General features: G+C 40.2%; 1 protein-coding gene across 1 annotated transcript in view; it reads right to left on the minus strand.

Moving 5' to 3' along the window:
- Window positions 1-20254, minus strand: part of Myh15 (myosin, heavy chain 15) — a 141357-nt gene extending 121103 nt beyond the window's left edge. Inside the window, exons 1-6 of the mRNA NM_001446751.1 lie at window positions 20104-20254; window positions 16327-16433; window positions 13476-13619; window positions 10514-10670; window positions 9814-9841; window positions 2266-2359 (exon numbers count right to left, since the gene is read on the minus strand). Of these exons, the coding sequence (NP_001433680.1) occupies window positions 2266-2359; window positions 9814-9841; window positions 10514-10670; window positions 13476-13619; window positions 16327-16433; window positions 20104-20188 (615 nt within the window). The 5' untranslated portion in view covers window positions 20189-20254. The remainder of the gene's footprint in view (window positions 1-2265; window positions 2360-9813; window positions 9842-10513; window positions 10671-13475; window positions 13620-16326; window positions 16434-20103) is intronic.
- Window positions 20255-25843: the final 5589 nt, after the last annotated feature.

Here is a 25843-nt window from a genome sequence, read left to right on the forward strand (position 1 = left end):
TATTAACACAGAAAACAAAACTAGAAATTTGTCTTAGAACAATAATTCAGCTTCTTGCCATGATTAATTTATATTATCCTTACACTATTCCTAGGTAATCTAAAAGTTCAAAACAAGCAGGGACTAGTAATAATACTGATCTTGAATTTGAATTTTGTGTATTCAGTAATATGGGCTTTATACACAGAATGGCCCTGAAAGCAATCCTGAAAGACAAGCTACTTCTCTATCAATTCAGAACTGTGTGTTTTATAAATTCATCTTCAAAGACCTGTCTTATGGGATTAATTATATACTATATGATGTTCAAGAATATCCAATGCATAAACACTATTTCCCTTTGAATAATATGCATCTGTTGTCTTCCAAAGAATTACAAAAGACTATGCAAGCGAGGATGCCCATAGACCCACTGTACATATTAGGTTTTATATTACATCATGTAAGATCATAAGACTCAATGTCAAGATAAAAACAACTAATCCACACCAAACAACAACAAAACTGAGATGCTCATTGAAATAAAGTTTTACATAGGGGAAATCAGACTTTAAGGATATTTAATGGACATCAACCAAGTTCAGAAATGATGTGATAAGAAAAGAAATTTTTGGAAGTTTAAAATTTGAACAAAGTGGGTCTATATTTTGACATATTTCTTATTTGTGACAGCAAGATCAGCAGGTGATATACATCATTGGATTGAAAACACAAAGTCACAGTGACAGACATGGACTGATGAGAGGCACATCAGCCCAGTAACACGTGGTTCTGAGAATCTCTCAACACTACCTAACTTTGCTTTACTTGGTTGAATTATTTCCAAATTATTATGAAAGCTCACTTCACAGCTAAAGTTGAAGTTAAAAATAACCAAGTGCGATGACTGACTAACTGTTTACCGATACTACCAAGAATAACCTGGAAAGGGAGTCTCAGGAAGTGATTATCTAGCTTAGATTGATATTTCTTGAGTGGGTTTATTGAGGTGGGAAGATCCACCCTGCATATGAGTAGCACCACTTCGTGGACTGGGCCCTGCACTGCAGGAAAATGTAGGAGTGAGCAGAGAACTGGCCTGCATATATTAACTCACTGCTTACTTGACAATGGATGCCATGTAACTAGAGTACGGAAGTCATGTGATTAGTTATTTCAAGTGCCTGGCACCTTGACTTCCTCGAAATGATCAGAACCTAGAAATATAAGCCAAATGCTTTCCTCCCTAAGTTACTTTAGTCAGTATTTTATTACAAAAACAAGAAATGAAATTTAAAGACCATGGCTAAAAAAAATTTAATAGAGAAGGTAAAGTTTAAAGACAATGTGTTATGAGTAAAGTTGAGCATTGAGGATGTTTTCATTGGGCATTTGGGATCTGATAAAGGAGTTTGGGCAAAGAAGGCCATCATAGATAGATGGATGGATGGATAGATAGATAGATAGATAGATAGATAGATAGACAGACAGATAGATAGATGTGTGTGTGTATGTGTGTGTGTGTGTGTGTGTGTGAATCTAACATAGCATTGTAGCTAAAGAGAAATATAAGAAGAGGACATTGGAGGCTATGGTCCCTTGGTATAAAAAGGTTTGGATCCTGAAGGGATATTGACCAGAGGGGCAAACCAAATGAGGCTCTGCCAATAATTGTCCTTTGACGCAGATGGAGAAGTGTGTGATGCATGCTTTTAGTTTGATTTCGATAGTTTACTTTGCTCTGTTGATACTCTCAGACAGTAAAGAAAAGATGAAAACCTGCCTCTGGATTTTCATATTTTTGTGGTGGTGTAAATGTGAAATGTTCCTCTAAGCTTGGGTGTTTAAAAACTTGATCCTAAGCTGGTGGTACTGTTTTGGGTGTCTGTGAATTCTTCAGGAGGTGGAGCTTTCCTGATCAACCTGAGCCACTATTGGCCAACCTTAATGGCTTATAGCCTTGGCTCTGATCCGGTTCCTGTTGGTCTCCTGCTTCCTGAGTGCCCTAAACTAATACAATGTGATTACCCAGTCTCCTGCTCCTGGTTCTGCCTCTGTCACTTATGCATTATGCTGAATTCTCAAATAGTATGGCAGAATAAAACTTTCATCTCTGAAATTGCAGGATCAGATATTTTGCTACAGAATGAGAAAAGTAATTACTACAGCTTTGCTAATTGTTCTGTGGTTCTTTCCTCCTCCACATCCCCCATACTGGTGAGGGAAGAGTTTCCATGACTCAGTAGATGAGGCTACCTCACCATTCATGGTGTTATGGACACTTACCAGCTTTTTTTTGGGCTCACTTGTAGCTGCCATGGTGGCAAAATACTGAATGATCATTTTGGTGTTCACTGTCTTTCCAGAGCCAGATTCTCCTCTGTGATTTGAAATTGAAGATAGTTAACTGCTTCTGATGATCAGTATAATGAACACTATCTAATTCTGATCATACACAGCCTTTTTCTTAGAAAACGACATGCCAATCATTTCACCAGGAAGCTGTGCTTTAGTATTCTCCTTTTCCTTCAAGAATTAGGTACATCGGGCCTGCCTTTAGGTATATGAAATTCAGAAATCAGTAATCGCTATTTGTAAAGAGGTAAAGAGCATAAATTTGAACTAGCCACTTAGCTCTAAGATTCTAAAAAAAAAAAACCTATCATTCTCTTTAAGATAACAGAAACCGAGACCCGGTGAGAGAGAGACCCAACCGCCTGGTCAGGTGGGCACTCCTAAGGCTGCAGAGCGGAAGAGACCACCAACACTGCTCACCCCTGCCCACATCCCTGGCCCAAGAGGAAACTGTATAAGGCCTCTGGGCTCCCGTGGGGGAGGGCCCAGGAGCGGCAGGACCCCTGCCAGAGACACCACCGGACCCTGAAGGAAACAGACCGGATAAACAGTTCTCTGCACCCAAATCCCGTGGGAGGGAGAGCTAAACCTTCAGAGAGGCAGACAAGCCTGGGAAACCAGAAGAGACTGCTCCCTGCACACACATCTCGGACGCCAGAGGAAAAAGCCAAAGACCATCTGGAACCCTGGTGCACTGAAGCTCCCGGAAGGGGCGGCACAGGTCTTCCTGGTTGCTGCCGCTGCAGAGAGCCCGTGGGCAGCACCCCACGAGCAAACCTGAGCCTCGGGACCACAGGTAAGACCAAATTTTCTGCTGCAAGAAAGCTGCCTGGTGAACTCAAGACACAGGCCCACAGGAACAGCTGAAGACCTGTAGAGAGGAAAAACTACACGCCCGAAAGCAGAACACTCTGTCCCCATAACTGACTGAAAGAGAGGAAAACAGGTCTACAGCACTCCTGACACACAGGCTTATAGGACAGTCTAGCCACTGTCAGAAATAGCAGAACAAAGTAACACTAGAGATAATCTGATGGCGAGAGGCAAGCGCAGGAACCCAAGCAACAGAAACCAAGACTACATGCCATCATCGGAGCCCAATTCTCCCACCAAAACAAACATGGAATATCCAAACACACCAGAAAAGCAAGATCTAGTTTCAAAATCATATTTGATCATGATGCTGGAGGACTTCAAGAAAGACATGAACACACTTAGGGAAGCACAGGAAAACATTAATAAACAAGTAAAAGCCTACAGAGAGGAATCGCAAAAATCCCTGAAAGAATTCCAGGAAAACACAATCAAACAGTTGAAGGAATTAAAAATGGAAATAGAAGCAATCAAGAAAGAACACATGGAAACAACCCTGGATATAGAAAACCAAAAGAAGAGACAAGGAGCTGTAGATACAAGCTTCACCAACAGAATACAAGAGATGGAAGAGAGAATCTCAGGAGCAGAAGATTCCATAGAAATCATTGACTCAACTGTCAAAGATAATGTAAAGCGGAAAAAGCTAATGGTCCAAAACATACAGGAAATCCAGGACTCAATGAGAAGATCAAACCTAAGGATAATAGGTATAGAAGAGAGTGAAGGCTCCCAGCTCAAAGGACCAGTAAATATCTTCAACAAAATCATAGAAGAAAACTTCCCTAACCTAAAAAAAGAGATACCCATAGACATACAAGAAGCCTACAGAACTCCAAATAGATTGGACCAGAAAAGAAACACCTCCCGTCACATAATTGTCAAAACACCAAACGCACAAAATAAAGAAAGAATATTAAAAGCAGTAAGGGAAAAAGGTCAAGTAACATATAAAGGGAGACCTATCAGAATCACACCAGACTTCTCGCCAGAAACTATGAAGGCCAGAAGATCCTGGACTGATGTTATACAGACCCTAAGAGAACACAAATGCCAGCCCAGGTTACTGTATCCAGCAAAACTCTCAATTAACATTGATGGAGAAACCAAGATATTCCATGACAAAACCAAATTTACACAATATCTTTCTACAAATCCAGCACTACAAAGGATAATAAATGGTAAAGCCCAACATAAGGAGGCAAGCTATACCCTAGAAGAAGCAAGAAACTAATCGTCTTGGCAACAAAACAAAGAGAATGAAAGCACACAAACATAACCTCACATCCAAATATGAATATAACGGGAAGCAATAATCACTATTCCTTAATATCTCTCAATATCAATGGCCTCAACTCCCCAATAAAAAGACATAGATTAACAAACTGGATACGCAACGAGGACCCTGCATTCTGCTGCCTACAGGAAACACACCTCAGAGACAAAGACAGACACTACCTCAGAGTGAAAGGCTGGAAAACAACTTTCCAAGCAAATGGTCAGAAGAAGCAAGCTGGAGTAGCCATTCTAATATCAAATAAAATCAATTTCCAACTAAAAGTCATCAAAAAAGATAAGGAAGGACACTTCATATTCATCAAAGGAAAAATCAACCAAGATGAACTCTCAATCCTAAATATCTATGCCCCAAATACAAGGGCACCTACATACGTAAAAGAAACCTTACTAAAGCTCAAAACACACATTGCACCTCACACAATAATAGTGGGAGATTTCAACACCCCACTCTCATCAATGGACAGATCATGGAAACAGAAATTAAACAGTGATGTAGACAGACTAAGAGAAGTCATGAGCCAAATGGACTTAACAGATATTTATAGAACATTCTATCCTAAAGCAAAAGGATATAACTTCTTCTCAGCTCCTCATGGTACTTTCTCCAAAATTGACCATATAATTGGTCAAAAAACGGGCCTCAACAGGTACAGAAAGATAGAAATAATCCCATGCGTGCTATCGGACCACCACGGCCTAAAACTGGTCTTCAATAACAATAAGGGAAGAATGCCCACATATACGTGGAAATTGAACAATGCTCTACTCAATGATAACCTGGTCAAGGAAGAAATAAAGAAAGAAATTAAAAACTTTTTAGAATTTAATGAAAATGAAGATACAACATACTCAAACTTATGGGACACAATGAAAGCTGTGCTAAGAGGAAAACTCATAGCGCTGAGTGCCTGCAGAAAGAAACAGGAAAGAGCATATGTCAGCAGCTTGACAGCACACCTAAAAGCTCTAGAACAAAAAGAAGCAAATACACCCAGGAGGAGTAGAAGGCAGGAAATAATCAAACTCAGAGCTGAAATCAACCAAGTAGAAACAAAAAGGACCATAGAAAGAATCAACAGAACCAAAAGTTGCTTCTTTGGGAAAATCAACAAGATAGATTAAACCCTTAGCCAGACTAACGAGAGGACACAGAGAGTGTGTCCAAATTAACAAAATCAGAAATGAAAAGGGAGACATAACTACAGATTCGGAGGAAATTCAAAAAATCATCAGATCTTACTATAAAAACCTATATTCAACAAAATTTGAAAATCTTCAGGAAATGGACAATTTCCTAGACAGATACCAGGTATCGAAGTTAAATCAGGAACAGATAAACCAGTTAAACAACCCCATAACTCCTAAGGAAATAGAAGCAGTCATTAAAGGTCTCCCAACCAAAAAGAGCCCAGGTCCAGACGGGTTTAGTGCAGAATTCTATCAAACCTTCATAGAAGACCTCATACCAATATTATCCAAACTATTCCACAAAATTGAAACAGATGGAGCCCTACCGAATTCCTTCTACGAAGCCACAATTACTCTTATACCTAAACCACACAAAGACACCACAAAGAAAGAGAACTTCAGACCAATTTCCCTTGTGAATATCGACGCAAAAATACTCAATAAAATTCTGGCAAACCGAATTCAAGAGCACATCAAAACAATCATCCACCATGATCAAGTAGGCTTCATCCCAGGCATGCAGGGATGGTTTAATATACGGAAAACCATCAACGTGATCCATTATATAAACAAACTGAAAGAACAGAACCACATGATCATTTCATTAGATGCTGAGAAAGCATTTGACAAAATTCAACACTCCTTCATGATAAAAGTCCTGGAAAGAATAGGAATTCAAGGCCCATACCTAAACATAGTAAAAGCCATATACAGCAAACCAGTTGCTAACATTAAACTAAATGGAGAGAAACTTGAAGCAATCCCACTAAAATCAGGGACTAGACAAGGCTGCCCACTCTCTCCCTACTTATTCAATATAGTTCTTGAAGTTCTAGCCAGAGCAATCAGACAACAAAAGGAGATCAAAGGGATACAGATCGGAAAAGAAGAGGTCAAAATATCACTATTTGCAGATGACATGATAGTATATTTAAGTGATCCCAAAAGTTCCACCAGAGAACTACTAAAGCTGATAAACAACTTCAGCAAAGTGGCTGGGTATAAAATTAACTCAAATAAATCAGTTGCCTTCCTCTATACAAAAGAGAAACAAGCTGAGAAAGAAATTAGGGAAACGACACCCTTCATAATAGACCCAAATAATATAAAGTACCTCGGTGTGACTTTAACCAAGCAAGTAAAAGATCTGTACAATAAGAACTTCAAGACACTGAGGAAAGAAATTGAAGAAGACCTCAGAAGATGGAAAGATCCCCCATGCTCATGGATTGGCAGGATTAATATAGTAAAAATGGCCATTTTACCAAAAGCAATCTACACATTCAATGCAATCCCCATCAAAATACCAATCCAATTCTTCAAAGAGTTAGACAGAACAATTTGCAAATTCATCTGGAATAACAAAAAACCCAGGATAGCTAAAGCTATCCTCAACAATAAAAGGACTTCAGGGGGAATCACTATCCCTGAACTCAAGCAGTATTACAGAGCAATAGTGATAAAAACTGCATGGTATTGGTACAGAGACAGACAGATAGACCAATGGAATAGAATTGAAGACCCAGAAATGAACCCACACACCTATGGTCACTTGATTTTTGACAAAGGAGCCAAAACCATCCAATGGAAAAAAGATAGCATTTTCAGCAAATGGTGCTGGTTCAACTGGAGGGCAACATGTAGAAGAATGCAGATCGATCCATGCTTATCACCCTGTACAAAGCTTAAGTCCAAGTGGATCAAGGACCTCCACATCAAACCAGACACACTCAAACTAATAGAAGAAAAACTAGGGAAGCATCTGGAACACATGGGCACTGGAAAAAATTTCCTGAACAAAACACCAATGGCTTATGCTCTAAGATCAAGAATCGACAAATGGGATCTCATAAAACTGCAAAGCTTCTGTAAGGCAAAGGACACTGTGGTTAGGACAAAACGGCAACCAACAGATTGGGAAAAGATCTTTACCAATCCTACAACAGATAGAGGCCTTATATCCAAAATATACAAAGAACTCAAGAAGTTAGACCGCAGGGAAACAAATAACCCTATTAAAAAATGGGGTTCAGAGCTAAACAAAGAATTCACAGCTGAGGAATGCCGAATGGCTGAGAAACACCTAAAGAAATGTTCAACATCTTTAGTCATAAGGGAAATGCAAATCAAAACAACCCTGAGATTTCACCTCACACCAGTGCGATTGGCTAAGATCAAAAACTCAGGTGACAGCAGATGCTGGCGAGGATGTGGAGAAAGAGGAACACTCCTCCATTGTTGGTGGGATTGCAGACTGGTAAAACCATTCTGGAAATCAGTCTGGAGGTTCCTCAGAAAATTGGACATTGAACTGCCTGAGGATCCAGCTATACCTCTCTTGGGCATATACCCAAAAGATGCCTCAACATATAAAAGAGACACGTGCTCCACTATGTTCATCGCAGCCTTATTTATAATAGCCAGAAAATGGAAAGAACCCAGATGCCCTTCAACAGAGGAATGGATACAGAAAATGTGGTACATCTACACAATGGAATATTACTCAGCTATCAAAAACAACGAGTTTATGAAATTCGTAGGCAAATGGTTGGAACTGGAAAATATCATCCTGAGTGAACTAACCCAATCACAGAAAGACATACATGGTATGCACTCATTGATAAGTGGCTATTAGCCCAAATGCTTGAATTACCCTAGATCCCTAGAACAAACGAAACTCAAGACGGATGATCAAAATGTGAATGCTTCACTCCTTCTTTAAATGAGGAAAAAGAATACCCTTGGCAGGGAAGGGAGAGGCAAAGATTAAAACAGAGACTGAAGGAACACCCATTCAGAGCCTGCCCCACATGTGGCCCATACATATACAGCCACCCAATTAGACAAGATGGATGAAACAAAGAAGTGCAGACCGACAGGAGCCGGATGTAGATCGCTCCTGAGAGACACAGCCAGAATACAGCAAATATAGAGGCGAATGCCAGCAGCAAACCACTGAACTGAGAATAGGTCCCCTATTGAAGGAATCAGAGAAAGAACTGGAAGAGCTTGAAGGGGCTCGAGACCCCGAAAGTACAACAATGCCAAGCAACCAGAGCTTCCAGGGACTAAGCCACTACCTAAAGACTATACATGGACTGACCCTGGACTCTGACCCCATAGGTAGCAATGAATATCCTAGTAAGAGCACCAGTGGAAGGGGAAGCCCTGGGTCCTGCTAAGACTGAACCCCCAGTGAACTAGTCTATGGGGGGAGGGCGGCAATGGGGGGAGGGTTGGGAGGGGAACACCCATAAGGAAGGGGAGGGGGGAGGGGGATGTTTGCCCGGAAACCGGGAAAGGGAATAACACTCGAAATGTATATAAGAAATACTCAAGTTAATAAAAAAAAAAAAAAGAGGCTCAAAAAATAATTTCAGGCAATTGTATGCATTCTTCCAAGAGTGCCATCAATTTTACACACAAGCTTTATTGTACTGATTTTTTGACTTTTGCTCTATCAGTATAACTACTGTACAATTAATTAATATACAAATAAAACATATTAATGTAAGACAAAAAAAAAGATAACAGAAACCAGCAAAGAGTCAATAACACATTCTGTCATGACCCCTTGAGTCTCAGTCACCTGCTCACAATAATATGCCCACTTGGTGTTCTTTCCACTAAAATGAACGTTTAATAAGGTATTCTGAAGGGTGAAGTCTTCTTCACCCTTGTTTGTTATCCTGCAAAGATGCACTATGCACTGCTATATGTACTGTGCCATGGCTACTCAAAGCAACAAATGATCTGTTTCACGGCATACTCTATGGACCTTCAACCTCTCTGCTCAATTAGTGAGCATAGAGACCTTTGAGGTTGATCATTTGCAAGACTGAATGGCTCTTCTCTGAGAAAGAACTAAACTAGCCGGTACACTATGGTTTTTAAGGCGTCTCTTTAAACGATGGGGGCAGATTTCTATAAATCATATTTACAGAATTCTCCAAAATAGTATGGCTACTTGCAGAGTATCTTTTCCTACCTGAAATGTATTTTGTATCTAAAGATTAAACAAGACAAATTTGGAAAACTTAAGTTTTACTCTCAGTAAAATATATGTATCCATTTCCAGTTAAACTTCACATAGGTCAAAAAGAAAAATGAAACACTTACGTGAAGAGTATGGACTGGTTCTCTCCATCTACAAAAGAGAGAAAGAAAGAAAGAAAGAAAGAAAGAAAGAAAGAAAGAAAGAAAGAAAGAGAACAAGAAAGATGCTGGAATAGTCTTACGCTTATGTACTGGCATGACTTCATTAACAATTTTCTTAGTAATAGTTTCAACTTAATAAGTATTTCAAAAAGGGAGAAGTATCTGTTTCATCTATGCTTATAGGCTCCTCATTTAGAAAAAATTGCAGTATAAAACAGATACCTGTATTTTTACTAGTCACATGAACACCTTAATTCTAAGCCCATATCCTTGCTCTAAATATAATGAGTAACTACCTAATGGTTGACAATTTTAGCCTTTTGAGAATCATCACATAGTAACAGCTATAGAATAGCTTCTGTGTCAGACAGTATAGCAGATGTAATGAGAACAGACATCTGCAGGGGGCATTATCTGGGCCAGCCTCCAGCCTAAGCACTACAAATGTATTTTTTCACTCTGAAGTACAAGCTAATTGTCCCTGTAACCATAGGAGGCCCATACTATGTTGCCTATATTTTATCTGGTAGGAAACAGAGGCTTCAAGAGATGAGGCAGCTGTGAGGCCACGCTCTGTTACAATACCTAAGTGTCCTTTGGTGACACGGAGAAAACTAGAATTAGGGATTCTCCCTTTTCGTTTTGTAGGGCATCTACTTACTTCGAAGCATATCCTGAAAGGCATGATTGGCCACAGCAAAGATGTGAGGGGGAGCCTCAGATCGCCTCTTCCTTTTATAGGCAGCCATGACCTCTTTCTGATACACTGGGAGCCACTTGTAAGGGTTTATAGCCACACAGAAGAGACCTGAATATGTCTGAGGAGAGATCAGAGTGGATTTCAGAAAATAGACTAGCAACACTCCCAGGTTTAACAGGGCTTCCCTGTCATGCAATGCCAGTTTGATGATTTACTTGTAAGGGAACATGGAAGAGGGGAGATTTGAATTCTTGTGAAGAAATGATTTCTAACAGAAGCCAACAAATCTGGGTTAGGCCTACATCAAGACCTTGGATTGCCTCTCTATCTCTGAGAGATGAACTAACTTCTAAAAATATCTGACCCATGTATGCCTCTTTTTAAAAAGATTTTTATTTTTATGTGTAAGTGCATTTGCCTGCATGCATGTATGACTGTGCACACATATGTGCTCGGTGCCAGCAAAATCGAGAAGAGGACACTGGATTTCCTTAAACTGGAGTTATAGATGGTTGTGAACCTCCAGATCGTTACTGGAAACCAAACCAAACTCCTCTACAAACTCCACAAGTGTTCCTCTTAGCCATTTCTCTAACCTCTACATGTGACTCTTGAAGAGAGACTGAAGTGAAACCAACACAATGAATACCAGTAGCGATAAGAAGCCTAAGAAGTCAAGAAAGCCTTTTCCTCTAGTGCTTTCACAAGAAGTACAATGCCAGTGTTTTTACTTTATTTGAGATGAATGTACTTCAGGACTGCATGTGAATAGATAAGGTTTTAAAGTACCCAGGAGAGAAGTCCAGAGGGCCAGGAGAATGAATGGAAATATGCAGCTGAGGGCAGGGGTTGGGGAAACCTCTAGAAAGTCCCAGAGAGCTGGGTTGTGAGAAGCTCACAGGGCTCAATGGGAGGTGACCTTAGATAAAATGTCTAACAGTGGAGAGGTGGAACCTGAGGAGATCTCCTCCAGTAGGTACACAGCACCCAGTGGAGGGATGGGGTCACCCCACCCATCTTCAAAATTTTTGACCCAGAATTGTTTCTGTCTAAAGGAAATACAGGGACAAAAAATGGAGCAGAGACTGAATGAAAAGCTGTCCAGTGCTTAGCCCAACTTGGAACTCATCTCATGCGCAGGCACCAAACCCTGACACTATTATTGATGCCATGTTGCGCTTGCAGACAGGGTCGAACACGGCTGTCCTCTAAAAGGTTCTACCAGCAGCTGACTGAGACAGATGCAGATACTCATAGTCAACCATTGGACTGAGGTTGGGGACCCCTATGGAGGAGTTAGAGGAAGGATTGAAGGGGCTGAAGGAAATGGCAGCCCAATAGGAAAAACAACAGTATCAATTAGTCCGGTTCCCTCTGAACTGTCAGAGACTCAGCCGCCAACCAAAGAGCATACATGGGCTGGTCTGTAGCCCCTGACATATACGTAGCAGAGGACTGCCTTGTCTGGCCTCATAGAGAGGATGGGCCTAATCCTGTAAGACTTGATGCCCTAAACAAGAGGGATGTGGGAGGGGTGAGGTAGAGATGGGTAAGTGGGTGAGGAGGTGAAGCACCCTCTAAGAGGAAAAGAAGAAAGGGATGGGTGAAGAATTCTGGGTAGGGGACCAGGAAAGGAGGGGCAACATTTGAAATGTAAATAAATAAAATAATTTAATTTTATAAAATGCTAAAAAAAAAGTACCCATTCAGTGTCAATTTTGTTAAGAGACAAATCTTCAGAGAAACTAAGAGTTACCTGGTAAGGCAGATAGTTGAAAACTAGGATAATTACCTGTCACAGTCTCGGATCCCTATGGCCACTACCTTTGCCTGTTCTCAGTGTTGCTTCTAATGCATAGGTTTGGAAAAAAGAGGAGGAACTAACCATCGGGAACTTAATGACTAGAGAAACCAATTGATTTCCCAAGTGCTGGTGAATTACCTGTATGTGTAATCCTCCAACTTATATGTAGAGCTAACTACTAATATTCCATTTTCTTATACAAATGTAGCATCAGGGAGTTTCCAAGACTGGAAATATGGAGAAAGGAGAAAACCTTCTTCACTTGGAACTGCATGGACTTTCTCAGCAACATGGACAGTGTGTCATTGAAAGAGCTAGTCCCATCTTCTCTCAGGGGCTTGCTGTAGTGTCCTTTCAAACACAAGTGTCGTTCACAGGGTCAGGACGAGCCTTAATGCTGCTCTTGGACTTCCATGCATAAAGCAATAGGTATATACACATGACGAATACAAATTCAGGTCCATATATAGTGAATTCCTGTCTATATCTGAATTAGCAGTGTTCCAGGTCCATAAGTGGAGTATTTTTATATTTTGTTTGTTTGCTTGTTTGCTTGGTTTTTGAGACAGGGTCTCTCTACATAGCTCTAGCTGTCTGGAAATTCACTATGTAGACAAGGGTGGCCAGAAATTCACAACAATTCATTTGCTTTTACCTCTCAAGTGCTGGGATTAAAAATGTGTATCACCAAACCCAGCCTTTTTATCTTTTTCATTAACTGATTCTAAGTAAATACACACAAGTGTCACATATATGAATACAAGCATGTACTTGTCTTATCTTTATGCAAAATTATGTTGAAAGAACAACATTTCGAATATATTTTCCTCCAGAAATATTTTTGGTAGACTGCATTGCCTTAACTAATAAGTAACTGAGCTGTCATGTGGACTCTACTCTATGAGATTCTATGCTTCATACTTTCAATTTAGTATGCCATTCTCTGAGAAATGACATGCATGCTCACCAGATAAAACTAAAGAATATATTGAGACAGTGACTTCTGAGTGGATGTTCATGTGATGCTATTATAACTAAATATAAGATATCACTGAAGGAAGTTGAGACAGCGAATACAAGTTCCAACATGAGATTTCCTAGTAAAGCCTATATACATACATAGATCATCCAATGGTCATATCGCTTCCTCAGGGTGTGCAGTACAGACCCTTCATTGATGTAAAGCAGCATTGACAGATCTTCAATCATTTCAAGCTCAGCAGGGTTCATCTGTTGAATTTCGTCCTCCCTAATTCTCAGACTCTGCAGAAACAGAAAAGGAAAAGGGTTGTGCATGCCTTTAATCCCAGCACTGCAGAGGCAAGACGAGTCTCTGTGAGTTCAAGGCCAGCCTGGTCTACATAGTGAGTGTTAGTGAGCCCAGGATAGCCAAGGCAACGTAAAGAGATCTTGTCTCAACACACAAGCTTCTTCTATCTCCCTTGTGCACACATGTTTTTGTATACTTTTGAAAAGACTTCAGAGTAGACAACCATTCACATTGTGGTTTTCAAGGCTGGTACAATTTGAGTCCTCAGTGTTCCCCAAAAAACTTATATGTTAAATCCCTGCTCCTGGGATTGTAGACCCTTTAAAAACTGTGGCCTTAGGTGATTGGAGGCATGTCCTTTTAGGGTTGTGGGTATTGAAGGTATTGTGCAGCCCCACCATCCACTTCACATTCCTTTGTCTACAGACCAGAAAGTGATAGGTTTATGACTGCTTGCGCTCTCACTATAATGTCCTGCTCCTGCCCACTGCCAAATGACTCCTAATACAAAATCACTACATTTTGAACTGTGTTTCAGGTCAGAATCTAAGGAACAGGTAGAGGATGTTACAGTTTGGAATATAGTTTGGGAATCTCCCCCAATAGTACGTATTTTGGAAACTTAATTTACAGGAGGGCAAAAATAGAGAGGTGGTGGGAGACACGGAAGAGATCCAACCTAAAGTTTGTTTCGGACCCTGAGATTGCTGCACTGGAGTGGGCTGAGGTAGCTCTCTGGCTCTCAGTTCTCATGAAAGGATGCTGTGATGTACCTCAGACAAGAGCCTGTTATCACTGCCTCCAAGATATCCAACAAGCAGCTGGAAGAGTCAGATGCAGATATTTACATCCAACCAGTGGACAGAAGCTCAGGGCCCCCATGGTGGAATTAGGGAAAAGCTGGATGAAGCTGAGGAGGAGGGCAACCCCATAAGAAAACCAGCAGCCTCAATTAACCCGGACTCCTGAGATCTCTCAGACACTGAGCCACCAGGCAGCGTATACCAGCTGATATGAGGCCCCGACACATACAGCAGAGCACTGCCTGGTCTGTCCCCAGTGAGAGAAGGTGTACCTAACCCTTAAGAGACTTGAGGCCCTAGGTAGTGGGGAGGTCTGGTGGGGTGGGGTGGGGTGGGCCATCCTCTCAGAGAAGGGGGAAGAGGTATGGGATAGGAAGCAGTCAGAGGGTGGACAGTGAAGGGGATTATGACTGAACTGTAATAAAAGATTAAAGAATAAAAATAAAAAAGCCTAAAAATTAAATACATTTGGTTGGCCATTCCCTCTGTCTCTGTTCCATCCCTAGTGCCTGTATTTCTTGTGTGACCTAAATGGGAGAGGAAGCACCTAGCCTTGCAGAGACTTGAGGATATGGAGGGGGAGAACACACCTGCTCAGAGGAGAAGGAGAGGGAGGAGGGAGGAAGGATTGTGGGAGGGGGTGACCAGGAGGAGGGCAGTGGGCAGAATGTAAAGTGGAAAAGTAAAGAAAAATTAAAATTAAATTGTTTTAAAATGAAATGAGAAAGAAAGGAAAGAAGGAAGGAAGGAAAGGAGGAAGGAAGGAAGGAAGGAAGGAAGGAAGGAAGGAAGGAAGGAAGGAAGGAAGGAAGGAAGGAAGGCAGATAGACAGACAGACAGACATTTGGCTAGTCAGCAGCCTCTTTATCCCATATCTTGCTATGTGATGTCTCTCTTACACATACACTCCCATTATTTACTTGCCGTCCCCCATTACGATTCTCAGCATAGCTAAGCTGGCATGGAGAACACGTTCGTGAGACTCTAGAATTGTGAATAATTAACTCATGTTATGGTGTAGGGGGAAAAAAAGCTGGTTTAAAGAACTGGTCTCTGGCTAGCAGCACCATTGAGAGATAATTTGGTCACCAGGGTATCACTTCATCAGTACATTGATCTCTTGATGAGTTTAAAGCTGGTTGTCCTATAGCTAGCAGAGCCTAGCTTAGGAACATGTGAATATGAATATATGACATGAAAGCATATACGTTCTCTCTGTGCTATTTGTCTCCATTTCTCTTTGTTTCCTGCAAGGTTAACAGCTTTCCTCTGCCATCGAAGCCTTTATTCTCTTTCTCTAGAATTTACCTGGACCTTACCTATCCCTTAGTTATTCTGATATGATATTATTTTATTAAAACAACGATCCTTCTTCTAGTAAAAAAAAAACATTTTGAAAGTGCTAGAAATTAAACCTAAGTTGTCATGCTTAGTAGGCAAGAGCTCTGTCCCCAGTCCGCCTTTTCCTTGATGCTGCACAAAGCGAGATTCAGCACTTGGGAGACAGAAGGATCATGAGCTTGAGGTCATTCTAGAAACCATAGATTGAAACTGTGTATCAAGAAAAAATAAGCAACAGAAGTTACGTAAGGGAGGAAGAGGAGCAGGAAAGAAAAGATGGAAGGAAACAGGAGGAAGTAGGAGGAACTTGAAATGTTATTAAAACAGGTGGAACAATTGTAAGTCCAGAGTTTGTATTCTCTACTCTAACCACCTTATTTACAGTCACTGGATGTCTTGGATGGTAAGGGTAAGAGTACCCTAAACATGAACGAGGACTTCAAGATTTATCCGCGGCATCATTTACCCTAGGAGCACAGCATTAAAGAAAGGATATACTCAGTGACTTGACTAGGCAGAGAGCACAGACAACCCAGAAGGAAAAAGCCTGCTTTACCTCCCCATCTCTAGTCTCTACAATAACGTGTCCATCACCGCTGCTTTCTTTAACCTCAGCCTCAGTATAAGCATTCTTCCCATCAGGAACCCAGCATTTCTTCTTCCCTAGAAAGAAAAGATGGGTTATAACTACAGCACTCAAGGGCATCTCCATTCGTTGTTTTCACACCAATAGTCTTGTTTCTACCAAGTCTTGGAGCTATCAATATAAGTCACAAACTTATATAATCACAGGAATTCTAACTATGACTGACTACTACATACTTGTAAAGAAACAAGATAAATTTCCACAAGCAGATGTCTGCCAGCATCATGGGCCCTTAGGTTACAAGAAAATTGTCCAATTAACTCACCTTCCCCATCCAGATCCCAGATCCCCTTAAAATACTCATTCAGAAATGATCTAGTTACTTCTGTGGAATATTATATGTTAATGGACCTGTCCTTAAGGGTTTCTATACATTATATTTAAATCTTTGAATGACAGTCTGTTAAGAGAAGGACATGCTAAATTGAAGAGATTGAAGGAGAATATCAGTTATTTTGTTATATAATAAAATCGACTTGTATTTCCCATCATATATTATTTTTCCTTCTGCTGTCCCTTCAGTCAATGCCTTAACCCTAAGAAATGGAGTCTTTCATAAAGGTAACCCATAAAATACTTGGTGAAATAAGTTAGGAATCCTGTGAATAAAGAAAAAGCTTCTCTAGGTTCATTTAAATACTTAGCAAATTGGTGTCCACCTGGGGCAATTAGCCATTTAAGATGAATAGGAAAAATTCTCTTCAAAGAAAATGAGTCTTAGCATGCTACAAGAGTTCCTCAGTCAAGTAGGTAAAAGGGCAAGGGGAAAACCACATTTGACTATGATGCTAATGGGAATGACAGCTAGGCTACCACCTCCGTCTCTAAAATATGAGTTATCAAAGTATCATGTATTTCAGTGCTGCAGGACAAGTGGCCTTTACCAGAGGCTTTCCCTAAAGGTGGGCTGTGTGTCACAGTGATGAGTGTGTACAAAAGGAGGAAATGAACTGGGTACTATTCTCGTCTTCTCCCTCAGTTCTTGTCTCTGCATAGAACTTCATTGCTCACTATTTTCTTACTATAACAGTTTACAATGTGCTGCTTTCTCCCCTTCCCTAACTACAAACAATCCCCCCTGAAAACTGCTTTGTAAGCAGATGTGAAAATCCCTTATAACTAAGTTTTCACTGCCGTTCTTATTTTTTTTTTTATGCTTTTGAATACTGGTTTTGTGTTGTACTTATTATTTTGCTCCCTTTTATGCAAACACTGATGTTTTCATCTTAGTTTGTGAAAATATATTTGATTTTCAAAAGTACTTCCTTAGCATTTTAAAGGCTATGAATTTCAAAACATATTATTACTTAAAAGAAATTTGATGATTCTTTCTGTCTTTGTCTCTCTGTCTTTCTGTCACTGTCTTTCTCTGTCACTGTCTGTCTCTGTCTGTCTGTCCCTGAACTTGGAAAGAAGGATAACACATGTACACAGTGCCAACAGTGTCATAGCTAAGTATTAGCCGTGATTAGACTAATGACTCTAAACATCAAATTACCATCCTCCTAAATTAGTTTTACTCTATTATCTTGTGCTCCCTTTAACAAGTGCTTGGCTTCTTTGTTCTCCTCAGTATTTCTCTCAAGCAAGGCTCACCTACCACCCCATGGTGAGCTCTTTGTTTCATCATCAGGGAAACACAATAATGCAGAGAGCTCCGGATGCAGATGGCAGTGCATTTGAATTGGGTCATCTAGACTTTAGTACTGGTCTTGCTTCTAAGGAGTTGTCTAGCAACCATTTTGTCTTATTGAGTTTTGTTTTTCTCATCTATAAATGAAGGATATTTTCCCTATATTATTTCCTTTTTCCTAACTTCTCTGGTTATATATCTCATATAATATGAAGATGGTCAACATTTACTAATGAAGATTTGAGATGTATAAAAATATTTAAAACACTAAAACCACCATAAATAAGCTGGGAAGTGACCAACGTTGTTTCTTTGTATCATTTCTTATGGGGCACTGTTCTATGGTATGAGAGAAAATTAAATTAAATTTAAATGTATAGTTATATTAAATAGAAATTTACCTTCTTCTAGGAAAAAAAATCATTGGTTTGCCTTGGGAGAGTTCTTTTTATATTCACCTCTAAAATCATTGTTGTTCCTCCCTAACACCCAGCACTTCTAGTTTTCTTTTCTGGGTATCATTATGTTCTATTAAACTTACTCTCGAGCTTATAGCACTAGTTGGTGCTAACGGCAATCAAGGAAAGTAGGCAGGACAAGTGTTTTTGTTCATCTAACTTTGGCAGGTGAATAAAAAGAAGACTCAGTAAGGCAAGATGCTTCATTCCACTGATAAAGCAATAGATCCTCACAAACAAGGGATTGAAATCCAAGCTGGCCAACTACCCATTATTAAGCTGTTTCCATTTGGCCTGAGTCCTGAACACAAACCCTGCTGTCACCTAGCCCAGAGAGAGTAAGAACTTTTGTAAAATTTTTTTAATCTTTTGCTGCCAATGAATGTCTATAAAGAAGGGTTATATGTTTAAAATGTTATCAAGATTATACTGATTGCTCTATGTTAAGCCATCAGAGTGTTGACTCTCTAGATTAAATTCTCTTCACTGTGTTGGTGGAATTTTGATTTTTTCCCTCCCTGGTAGCACCATCACCATCTTGTCTTAGTTGCCTAACTGCCTTTGAAATGCCTCCGCACGGCCACTTCTGACTTTGGGGAGTGCTCTGTTATTCTATTTGATCTGAAGGATTATAATTAGCTACTTTGAAATGCAATCACACTAATGAAATACAAGGACGGGAAACTGGGAGCTGATCCAGGACTGGTAGGTCTGTGACGGAAATACAATTTCCTTCATAATTGGCTTGTATTATAATTGGTCACATTAAAGTCTAATGTTGACTAATTCTGGGTACCAGAACAATGTTCAGTTTTTATTGTGCACTGTTAAATAATTTTGGAATTAAGACATGTAGGTGACCTGATGCCAAACCACACTGTGAATCTGACTTCCAAATCTCCAATTAGCTAAAATTTAGAGAATGGTCATGCAGCCCAGAAATATTAAAAAGAATGAGGGTGAAGGTTACATTTATTTGGAAATTTTAATGTAAAACTTGGCCTTTTTATTTGAAGCTAAATCCTCATTAACCTTTGGCCTTGCTTGAAGGATAAAGAAATTGTGAATTCCAATGGCAGTCTCCTAACTGATCTTTCTTTTACTTTGGCTGAGAAACCCCGCTGACCTATGCCAGAAGGCCAGGTTCCAACAGCAGGAATGTCTTCAAAGACAAGCTCTCACTTCCAGCCCTGCAGCTCACAAACATCATTTCCCTCCTTCTTCACAGTGTGCAAAGAAGCCAACTTTCAGCCAAGCCACAGACCTCCCCCCACTAAAATGTGCTCACTGATAATTAATAGGTTTCTAAGGAAACCTTGATCTATGGCAACTCCTAGAAGAGAGTACTAGTCAATGGACTACATAAATGTGGTGTGGATTCCTCCCAGCTACCTTCCTGTTTTCTTTGAAATTACTATTCCTGGCTCGGACACTTTGATGTCTTCAATTGTTCAAAGATTCATAGCAACTGTTGGCAAGCCATTTGAATAGGTTAGTCTCCAGAACTGGTGGTTCATTGCCACCTTGTTCTGCAAAATAGTTCTGCTTCCTTGAAGTAATAATATAAAGTCAAGGCAGCAGTTTCCACAGTCTTACCATCGAAGGCTGGGGGCTGGAACCAAGGCTCAGCTCTATTTCTTCTGAGGAAGGCTGCAGCATCTCCAAACTCAGACAGATCCATCATTCTTAAAATAGCCACTGGGGGACGATGGAGGGCCGGGGTGATGTAGGACTGCAGGAAATGGAAAAGGATTTGTTCTGCAAAAAGATATAAGGAGAGAAAGAATTGAGGCACTCATCCTAAAATGGTAAATCATTCATAATAGACCAAACAATGCTTCTTCTATACCTGTGTCATAGTACAACTGAACTCAAGGACGTCTAAATCCATCAAAGGCAGGTCATTCATTAAGCACTGAAGGCTCAGTGCCTAGGGCCAAATGTCCTTTCAGGAAACTATAAAAATGCATCACTTTAAATGTCAGAAGAAAAATATAAATAAAATATCGATGATCTATAACCATGATCCAGCTTTTCTTTGTCTTTATACCATCAAAATTTCAAAACTAAATTTTAATAATTTTGTAGAAGAAATGCCTCTAAAATCACAAAATTTCCTGAGTCTGGTAGAGATCAAATTATAACCTCGGGTCACAGAATTCCTACTTAGGCAAGGGGCAAAGTAGGTAAAATTGACAAATGTCAAGTTGCAGACACTAGACCTCTTGATATAAATAGAGGATAGACTCTAACTGCCTCTAGGTATATCAAATATTATGCAGAGAATAAGATGACCAAGGAGAGAAGGTATTCAGATACGTTTTTAGTATGGGTATAAAGTAAGAAAAATGTTAGAGTCCTTTCAGAGATGACTATCTTGGTCGGAGAGTTTATAAAACCAGAGGCAGATGGACACTGAGGGGCTGAGGAAAGCAAGAGCTGGGAGTGGGAAGCTGGTTGGCGTTGGGGGAAAAGCAGGTATGAGTGGAAATGTTTACTGAGTCAAGAAATATTTGCCAGGCAAATAAGTCAGCCTGAAGTCTCTGAATCCCTTCATCTTGGTTATATTATAGGCAATTTTTATAAAGAAGCCACCCTTCATATAATGAGGGTCAGCAAGGTCAGAATGAGGGAAGCTGGACGGAGAGCAACAGGAAGAGGTGCACTCATAAAGCTAAAATCCCATCTCTTGCCCTGAGCAGATGCTTTTGATGGGGTTGCTTTGTATTTGGAAATATTTTTGCTCTCTACTTTCTAACACATACTCCTTCCCTCCATCCTTTCCTGACACTCAAATAGTCCCTCCCTGGACCTTGGTTTTCTGATTCCCCACACATAGAACCCTTGCTGTCGTCTTTGATTCTTCCTTCCTTGCCTTGTCTATATTCAATCAATCACCACATGGCATTCTTTTCATAGTTATTAAATCCTTATCCACTTTCATTCGGCACAGCTTAGATTACCACAAAGCCTACCCATTCTCTGAGAAGAGCCCGGCCTCATGGCTAACGAGCCAGCTGTAGCTATGTCTGCAATGCAGCCTGTGTGTCTAAGGCCCGGATTACTGGATCATGCTTGAGTACATGTACCAAATGGAAAACCAGAACATTTCCAAGAGGTTAGATTTGGAACTTAGGTGCCACTGTAAGACAAAATACTGCTTCAATGGAGGGATACAAACTGGAGCACTGAGGTTGGCACTCCAGTGGGATTACCAGTGTCACAGGTGTTCTAATCAGTAAGGAGGAAGTCACAAGACTGAAGAAAAGAAGCAACGCAGGAGAGCAAGGAAGAAAAGTGAGAGTAGCTTTCCTAGCAATGGTACCCTGGAGACTTAGATCCCATTCTTGGTTTTGCTTCCTGTAAGTTCAACAAACTCTCAACTAACTCCTTCTTTAAGCCCCAATTTAAGTGTTCTTGAGTGTGTTTCTCTTGTTTTCTATTCAAGTACTGATACATATAAATATCCATCATTATAATCAATAATTATTTTGTACACAGGAAGATGCCTCTGTGTGTGGTAAGGGTACTTGCTTACAACCCTGACGACTGGCAACTGACAAGCTGAGTTTGATCCCTGAGATCCATATAATGGAAGGAGAGACTGTACTTCTTTAAGTTGATCTCTAGCCACAAACCAGGTCTACACACATGCAAATGTATGTGCGGGTACGTATATGCTCTCTCTCTCTCTCTCTCTCTCTGTTTCTCTCTCTCTCTCTCTCTCTCTCTCTGTTTCTCTCTCTCTCTCTGTTTCTCTCTCTCTCTCTCTCTCTCTCTCTCTCACACACACACACACACAATAAAAGTTTAAAGTATTACTTAATCTTGCTCAATATTTGTATGATTTCCGAGAGCTATGTTAAATATGTGGGAAAGTATCTTTACTTCCTAAATTATTTTGTGGATCTAAGATACATAAAGCCATAAAATGAACAGTAACAAAGGCTGGTATTTCAGTTTCTTTTCTGTTATTGTAACTGCATATAGAACAAACCCATACATATTTACTTAGTTTGTGGTTCTGAAGATCTGGAAATTCAAGGGCATGATGTCATAACTATTAGCGTCCAGTAAGGGCCTTCTTGCTATGTCCTGAAATGACAAATCTCATCATATGATAGATGATAAAACCATGCCAGAATAAAACCCTGCTTTTATGGTTAAAAATAAATAAACCATTTTCCACAATCCGTAAATGGGTTAATTCATTCATGAGGGAAATCATGATAAGCTTGAAAATTAATTTTCACATACATTGAAAGCGTAGCAGTAAATAAAGAGGGAAATTTGAAAGATGGTAGCTATGGTTAAGTAGATGTAAATACAATAAAGCAAAAGTCTGCGTGGATTGTGCCCTTTCCTTGATTATATTCCCTTTAGTCCTTCCCCTGGCGGCCATAGTTGCTCCAACCTCTCCTGATTGGAGCCGAGCAGTAAGTTTCATAGGAAAGGGATGCAGAATTGCGTACAATAATAGTGTTTCAGTGCCTAACTCTGAGCCTAAACGTAGTTGGTCTCTCTTAAGAAACCGATAAAAGAATTGAATGCGTCTCATATCAGCAGCCTTGATAGTTTTCCATGTTGGTTTTTTTCATAATTTATGAGATTTCCTCGTTATCTTCTGTGGGTATTTCCCTTTAAAGCTTTCCAATGCCAAGAAACCATGCCGCAAATAGTGCAGAAAAAAAAGAGTAAAGATTTATCCAGTGTGAAACACTAATATCTTCTAGCAAAGCTGCTTTGATTCTTCACAGGAAAGACAACGTGGGAAAGAAATGAGACTGGATCTCTCCAGATGTCAAGAGAGGGCGGAGAGAATTACCAAGCATGCAAATGATTCCACACAAGCCACGGCACATGGCTCAAGGCAGGAAAGAAAACTCATTGGAAATACAAGGCCCAGTGAACACTACAAATCTGGGGAGTGCTCTTAATTAGGGACAGGACTGTGTAAAACAATAATGTTGGGGTTGGGGATTTAGCTCAGCGGTAGAGCGCTTGCCTAGCAAGCGCAAGGCCCTGGGTTCGGTCCCCAGCTCCGGGAAAAAAAGAAAAAACCAATAATGTTGGTGACTGCTAATATGCATGCTGCTTAATAGTCTTATTGTCCTTCCCTTAGAAAGATTTACTAGATGGAAAATCCATAAGTACTCAGTCTTTCTGAAGAAATCTACCATGCTTCTTGCAGCTATAATACCTGTATTATATTTACTCATATGCAATTTGGATCGCAATTTTAAAAAGTGCCTCCAGCAGGCTGTCTCCTTAAAGAGAAATGTGAAAGTGTTTGAATTGGGAACCAATAACTCTGAATAAATAATTGGTCTACTAATTAACTCTTATGATTTGGGTATAAAAAAATGATCTAAAAGGCGTATGCGCTGAAGGTTTGGTTCCAACTGGCAGTGCCATCGTGCAGTGATTGGATATGAAGGTTATAACTTTCTCTGTGAATGAATCCATTAATGAACTTCATCTCCGATTAGATGAATGGGCTGCTACGAGGTGGAACCTACTAGGATGAAGGCTGCCCTCGAAAGATATGGCCTTTTCTGGTTCCTCTCTCCTTGCTTCTAGGGTGCCACAAAGTGAGCCGCCCAGTTCTGTCACGCTGCTCTGCTACGCTGTGTTCCTTCACTTGTCCCAGAGACAATTGGGCCAGCTGGCATGGATTGAAGCCTTGGAACTATGAATCAAAAGTCCCTTATATTTCTCGGGTATTCTGTCACAGTGATAAAAAGCTGTCTAGCACATTCAGGACCCACCCCTATTGACATTGTGGGCCTTTCTGTTCAACTGCTTCCCTTCTCTGGTTCCCCTCTCCCAGCTAGTTCTGGAACTCAATCCAGTACAGTGCTACCTCTCAGTACACTCCCTCATCTCTCCATCTCTCATTAAGATCTTGGGTCCATGCACTGTGCTAATTTATTATTTATGTAAGGAAAGTTTCTGAATAAATTATGTCATATATTAAATTGCCTGGCATGGCCAGAAGCTTGTGGATTCAACAGTAAGGCACGTTTAGAGTAAATTGCAGTCTTTCCCACAGGACAAGATCTTAATGAACATCTAGGGAATTAACCAACTGATAAAGATTAATCTATCTCCCAACACTGTATAGTATATTGCTGTAGTGTCTCCTAGCCAAGATATAGTTCAGGAGGTGTTGGGTTCTAGATGGTCTGCTCTTCCTTTCCTAGGCACGAAATTTTTCGAATTTGACTATATATCTCAGAGAATGTAGGCTTGAAATAATATTTAAGGAGGAATGTCCTGGGGCAGGAGGTAAAAGGGAAGACCACAAGGCTTGGAAAGTGCTAAAGAAGGAAGTCAGAAAAGGGGTCAAAAAGATGGTTTTCTTCAGCTCTGTTTGTAAGGCTATATTTAGTATATTTAGTATGCTGGCTCAATGACACACAAACATCAGAAGAAAAAAGTAAAGCTGTTCATTCCTGAAGAGGACCCTGTGTCTTGCATTTCTGTGGACAATTATTCTATTCTTCAGGTCCCTGAGCTGCCCATAGCTGCAGTAGCCATGGCAAGAAGGGATCATGCTCTTGGTCCCAAGGGCTCTAAACAAGATCTAACCTGTGTGGACAGGCAAGATGTGTTTAGTTTAAAGGTGGAGAGAGGTAGAAGATGACTCATTGGATAAAATCTTCCATTTCACAAATGTTAGAACCCGAGTTTTAATTCTGTAACCGCTCTAAAACCAGAGCACTCATGAAAGCCAGACCCATGGCATAAATGTCTGTAAAACTAGAACTCCTGCAGGGAGTGTGAAAGCAGAAGCACGAGAACGTTTAGACCCTTCAAGCCCAGCTAGCTCCAAGCACACAGCAGACAAACAGGAAAAGAGACCCTGACTCAAACAGGGTAGAAGGCAAGGACCAACATGCAGAGGTGTCTGACCTCTACATATGTGCCATGAGAAGCCATGAGACACCCTACCACATAAACACACATGTGTACACACATGTGTACACACACAAATAGATACATTTAAAAAGTATCATCTTTTTTCTAAATTATATAAAAATGTTTTTTAGATCTATTATTCAATTACTCAAAGTATAAAGATAAAATCAATATGAAGGTTGAACTGATGGTGGATCTATATTTGGATATAAAGTGAATAAATAAATGAATCTAATTGTAAAGAAGATAAAATCAACTGATCGCATCAAGAAAACTGAGTTAGAGGAACATATTTAAGCATAAAGGGTCATTTTTAAATAAATATATTCAACCCAATAAAGATATGTTGAATTACCCAAAGATTCCCCTTTTCCCTTCCAGACAGGGTTTCACTGTATTTTCCAGGCAACCCTGG

The sequence above is a fragment of the Rattus norvegicus genome, chromosome 11 (assembly GCF_021556685.1).
Source record: "Rattus norvegicus strain SHRSP/BbbUtx chromosome 11, alternate assembly SHRSP_T2T, whole genome shotgun sequence".
NCBI classification, from domain to species: Eukaryota; Metazoa; Chordata; class Mammalia; order Rodentia; family Muridae; genus Rattus; species Rattus norvegicus.